Raw genomic sequence first — 6,000 nt, forward strand, 5'->3', positions numbered from 1 at the left:
GAAATTTCATAGCAGAGTTAGCTAATTTAATAACATAGTAATAGTTTTAATGATCTTGAAATATAAGACTAAAACAAGCTGTCTATATTAATATTTCCTTAATTCCTTACACTTAATTAAAGTGTAATAATTGCCTGTGTTTCATTCCTAGGATTGCAGTCAAGCAATCACATTAACAGAGTAGTAAGTCATCCTACGCTTCCTGTAACAATAACAGCTCATGAAGATAGACACATAAAGTTTTTTGACAATAAAACGGGTAAGGAAATAAAAATGGTTTTCTTGAGATTTCAAAGTTTTGTATTTCATCTTTTTCTTTACATTTTGGCTTATTTGAATATTCACCCTGTCTTTATTATTCAGTTTTTCCTTCTGCTTTTCTTCCCTAATCCCCAGCCTCCACATTTCTATTTACCTTTTTTGTCTTTTCTTTCTTTGATCTGTTCATTCATCATAATAGTGATTGGAAGAGAGCATGTTCATCTGACTATAATGGTTGATCTCAGCTTGTCTCCTTAAGCTTCAAGTTAGAAGTATTGATGAATTTTTCAAAGGGATTAAGAAGTCATTAGGATCTAAAATTTGAAGCCTTTTTGTGTGAATCAGAGAATGTTTTCTAGTAGTTACTGACCTATTTCCTGTTTCTATTAATCTGTTAATGACTATAATTACATTTACCAACCCAACAAGTATTTCATCCTGGCACTCGTAAGGGATCAGAATAAAACTTAGTACATTACAAAAGAAGATAAATGGTTTATTAAGAGGGCTTTAACCCTCTCCTTTAAATGCTGCAGATTCAAGGGTAAACTAATGGATAAAGCAAGGTTTTTAATGCTTCTGGACTTGAGAAGGATCTAGCTGGATTCTATTGAAAAAAGAAAGCTGAATTACATAGAGTAATAAACAATTATTTTCTTTCTCTTACATATTTGGCAGGCTCTCTAGCCTTCTTAAAGTAAATCTTTTATCCCCTGCATTTATTAAATATTTTAAAGCATAATAAGAAAGTAGGAAAAATATAAATAGGAAAGAGATTTACAAATATTATAAAATTCAGTAAGCATTTCAAAGTAACTTGTTTGATTCTACAGTCATGGCCGAAATTGTTGGCACCACATGTTTTGCTATACACAGGTTTATTCCCTTTGTGTGTATTGGAACACAACAAAAAAGGGAGGAAAAAAAGCAAATTGGACATAATGTCAAACAAAACTCCAAAAATGGGCTGGACAAAATTATTGGCACCCTTTCAAAATTGTGGATAAATAAGATTGTTTCAAGCATGTGATGTTCCTTTAAACCCACCTGGGGCAAGTAACAGGTGTGGGCAATATAACAATCACACCTGAAAGCAGATAAAAAGAGAAGTTCACTTAGTCTTTGCATTGTGTGTCTGTGTGTGCCACACTAAGCATGGACAACAGAAAGAGGAGAAGAGAACTGTCTGAGGACTTGAGAACCAAAATTGTGGACAAATATCAACAATCTCAAGGTTACAAGTCCATCTCCAGAGATCTAGATTTGCCTTTGTCCACAGTGTGCTACATTATCAAGAAGTTTGCAACCCATGGCACTGTAGCTAATCTCCCTGGTCGTGGACGGAAGAGAAAAATTGATGAAAGGTTGCAACGCAGGATAGTCCGGATGGTGGATAAACAGCCCCAAACAAGTTCCAAAGGAATGCAAGCTGTCCTGCAGGCTCAGGGAGCATCACTGTCAGCGCGAACTATCCGTCGACATTTAAATGAAATGAAACGCTATGGCAGGAGACCCAGGAGGACCCCACTGCTGACACAGAGACATAAAAAAGCAAGATTAGAGTTTGCCAAAATGTACTTGAGTAAGCCAAAATCCTTCTGGGAAAACGTCTTGTGGACAGATGAGACCAAGATAGAGCTTTTTGGTAAAGCACATCATTCTACTGTTTACCGAAAACGAAATGAGGCCTACAAAGAAAAGAACACAGTACCTACAGTGAAATATGGTGGAGGTTCAATGATGTTTTAGGGTTGTTTTGCTGCCTCTGGCATTGGGTGCCTTGAATGTGTGCAAGGCATCATGAAATCTGAGGATTACCAAAGGATTTTGGGTTGCACTGTAAAGCCCAGTGTCAGAAAGCTGAGTTTGCGTCCGAGATCTTGGGTCTTCCAGCAGGACAATGACCCCAAACATACGTCAAAAAGCACCCAGAAATGGATGGCAAGAAAGCGCTGGAGAGTTCTGAAGTGGCCAGCAATGAGTCCAGATCTGAATCCCATTGAACACCTGTGGAGAGATCTTAAAATTGCTGTTGGGAAAAGGCGCCCTTCCAATAAGAGAGACCTTGGGCAGTTTGCAAAGGAAGAGTGGTCCAAAATTCTGGGTGAGAGGTGTAAGAAGCTTATTGATGGTTATAGGAAGCGACTGATTTCAGTTATTTTTTCCAAAGGGTGTGCAACCAAATATTAAGTTAAGGGTGCCAATAATTTTGTCCAGCCCATTTTTGGAATTTTGTTTGACATTATGTCCAATTTGCTTTTTTTCCTCCCTTTTTTGTTGTGTTCCAATACACACAAAGGGAATAAACCTGTGTATAGCAAAACATGTGTTCCTGCAATACTTTTCTGTGAGAAATACTTGATTTTCTGGAAAAAAATTCTGCGGTGCCAACAATTTTGGCCATGACTGTATATATTGGAATATCTTAAGTTAATTTAAAATTTCAGATTAATGTTGGCATCAAAATAGAACAGAATAAAATGTTAATGAGAAATTACAATTTCTGTTTCATCTAAATATTCTATCACTATTTAATAGAAATTTTAAATCTTAAAATCGTATGTTAGGTGAAACCCAAACTTCAGGTACAATCTAAGCCTATAGAGAAGTATAGTAAAATTATAATATAGAAATGGTATCCCTGTTGAATTCAATATGAGATTTTATTTTTAAAATATAAGGTTATTTGTGACATTACACAACTCAGATGGTAAACATATTACATGGGTAGTTCTCAACTTACGGCCACAATTGAGCCCAGACTTTCTGTTGCTAAGTGAGACATTTCTTAAGTGAGTCTTGCCCATTTTGCAACCTTTCCTTCCATTGTTGTTAAGTGAATCACTGCAGTTGTTAAGTTAGTAACACGGTTGTTAAGGTGGATCATTGCTTGTCAGAAAGTCACAAAACCCCAGAACACTGCATCCATCGTAAATATGAATTGTAAAGCATCCAGGTCACATGGCCATGGGGATGCTGCAATGGTCATAAGTGTGAAAAATGGTCATAAGTCATTTTTTTCAGTGCCATTGTAACTTTGAACAGTCATTAGATGAGCTGTTCAAGGACTGTCTGTACATCCACAATCTAACATACTGTTCTTCTACAGAAAGGATTGTACATAATTTCCAGTGAAAAGAACAGTGTATCCTAGCAATTATAACCACACCTTCCACTTTGGTATATTTCGTGGCAATATGAAGTTTTGTTAATATTTCAGTCTGTTGAAAAAAGAATTCAGCTTTCAGAATTTGTTTGAATTGGTAATCATTTACCAGAATTGCTGGGTTTTTTATTATATTTCTGGACAGCCATTGAGATGACCTTGAAGAAACACTGCAGCAACAGAAACAAAAACATGTTTTTGTAAGTTGTTGCCATGTAGTTTTTTTCAAAGTAATTTCTGTTGTTTTTCCCAATTTCCAGCATTTTTAGAGAATGAATCTATTTTATCAAGACTGAAGCAAAAGACCTTGTGCCGGTTTTTTTTAATTGTTATGTTCACTACAAATTTAATATCTTATCTTTTGATATTATCTTTGTTGCATGTCAATTCTGTTTAAATTTTGTATCACACTTATTTTTTTCTTTCAATCATATAATTATTATACCCTTTAATAAAGTATAAATCTTTATTCTTCATATATATTATGTACGTTAATATTTAGGTAAAATGATCCATTCAATGGTTGCTCATTTGGATGCTGTCACAAGCTTAGCTGTGGATCCTAATGGAATCTACTTGATGTCTGGAAGTAAGTTAACAAGCTCCTGTATTGCCAAGAGACTTTGTAGTAAAGCACTGTTTTATTTGTAACACTTCTGTTTACCTCTTCATTCAGGTCATGACTGCTCTATTCGATTATGGAACTTAGACAGCAAAACATGTGTGCAAGAAATAACAGCCCATAGAAAAAAGCTGGATGAATCCATTTATGATGTAGCTTTTCACCCATCGAAAGCATACATTGCAAGCGCAGGTGCCGATGCTCTTGCCAAAGTATTTGTGTGACACAGTAAAGCAAGCCTGCACTTTGTAGCAGGTTTGCCTGGACAAAAAGAGGGAATGCATCACTGCCGTCACTGTAAAGGTTACCGATGACACTACATGTAACCAGCCTCAGCAGAGACTGTGTTTGGGGCAGGTATAAATTGGTCAGATTGCAATCTCACGAATAATACTGGGCTGATTCATTTAACTGTAATTACTGTATTTTGGGGGGTGGGGGGGAAAGCAAACCAGTATTTGTAGCCTTGACTGGATACGAACTGAGCATTTGTTCCTTAGGTGTGTCTTTAAACGAACGTGGAATCAAATCTTATTAAAGACGTTTATTTTGGACTCTGTGTGCTGCCTTAGGGTTAGGAATGTGGTGCTCTTGTGGGGGTGAGGTGGGGGGGAGTGAGCTCCAAGAGTAGCTTTCTTTGCATCTCTTAGTATTTTCTGTTTATCGGTCAAATGCCACAGAATCCCCTTTTAAACTTTTATTTTGCTTTAAAGAAAAAGGAACTAACTTAAAATATTTAGCATTAGTTGCACAAAATATTTCGATAAAATTCTAGTTTTTATATGTCTTTTATATATTTAGCCTGTCATAACAGTGCTCAAGATTGTATGGATGACATTTTTCTGCATTATAGTATCCTAAACCAGAGATCTTGCTGGCCTGCTGCCCTGTAACGACACGGTTCCTTCCCTTTGTTGCCTAACAAAGCTCTGCTACGTCCTTTCAAATAGGATACTAATTCATCATCACTGCATTACCGGTTTCCTAAAGAACTGTAAAAAAAAAGTGCAAAAGGAACACAGAGGAATTAAACATGTCCAGCCCTTCCAATGAACTTTTAAAATTAATCTTGACATCCTATCACTATGTGATATTTTGTACATCTTACTGTATTTACGAGATTATTTATCAAGGTTTACCCATCTGGCTAATGGCCTATTATTTATTTCACTTTTTGTTGAACTTTATATTCTTTTTATGTAGTATGTTAATGGGCCCTGTATATCTATTATGGCACTCTTTGAACAGTCTAAAATAGACTAAAAATGGGACATGTAATAGTTTTTAAGTTACAGACAAATTTTTTTTCCAGCTAAGTGTCTGGATTAAAGTTGATTCCAAGAAGTTGTTTCAGAACTTCTGGAGTGAAAATGTTTTTATTTGCAGTTCAGATAGAATGCAAAATTGTAGTTGAATCAAGAGTCAGAAATTGGCTGTGTTTTGAATTGTTATTCCTGCTTTTGATTTGTTTTTTCAGATGTGCTTCAGTTTATAATGTAACTAAAGATTTTGTTTGTGTAACTGCATGATTAAGACAATAAAGTATTTTTTCTAGTCTTCCACGAAAATCTTTTTGATCAGTTTGCGAGTTTTGATGAGTTTTGTAAGTTTTCTGTTTTATGAACTATGAATCAGCATATTTTTAAGATTGTACAACATAACAAAAATTACCGCTGTTTAAAAAGATGATGTATATAAAGTGCATATAATAAATACTAAATGGTGTACCTGTATATTACTGTTGGCTATATTTTGTGTAACAAAATTTATGTGTGCCATTTTGTTCTCTGAATAGCTGAAGTACGAAATGAATGTTTAAATAGCACGTATTGTTTACATAGTTGAAATAACTTGTTTTTTTTAAAGTAGTTGTGTTATGTTATCAGTAATTTGGAACAGCACTCCTCCCTTACAAGAATTGTTTCAAAACATATATTTTTAAGTGGACAAT

The 6,000-nt window shown here is 35.1% G+C and overlaps 1 protein-coding gene across 4 annotated transcripts in view; it reads left to right on the plus strand.

Moving 5' to 3' along the window:
• STRN3 (striatin 3) overlaps window positions 1-5,619 on the plus strand; it is a 54,859-nt gene extending 49,240 nt beyond the window's left edge. For 3 of the 4 annotated variants that reach the window (XM_083349434.1, XM_083349431.1, XM_083349433.1), the window contains 3 exons: window positions 152-259; window positions 3,930-4,016; window positions 4,104-5,619. In XM_083349434.1, the coding sequence (XP_083205560.1) occupies window positions 152-259; window positions 3,930-4,016; window positions 4,104-4,273 (365 nt within the window). In that variant the 3' untranslated portion in view covers window positions 4,274-5,619. The remainder of the gene's footprint in view (window positions 1-151; window positions 260-3,929; window positions 4,017-4,103) is intronic. The other variant, XM_083349432.1, reaches the window with a different exon arrangement.
• Window positions 5,620-6,000: the final 381 nt, after the last annotated feature.

This window comes from Vipera ursinii (assembly GCF_947247035.1).
Source record: "Vipera ursinii genome assembly, chromosome: 1".
NCBI lineage: Eukaryota > Metazoa > Chordata > Lepidosauria > Squamata > Viperidae > Vipera > Vipera ursinii.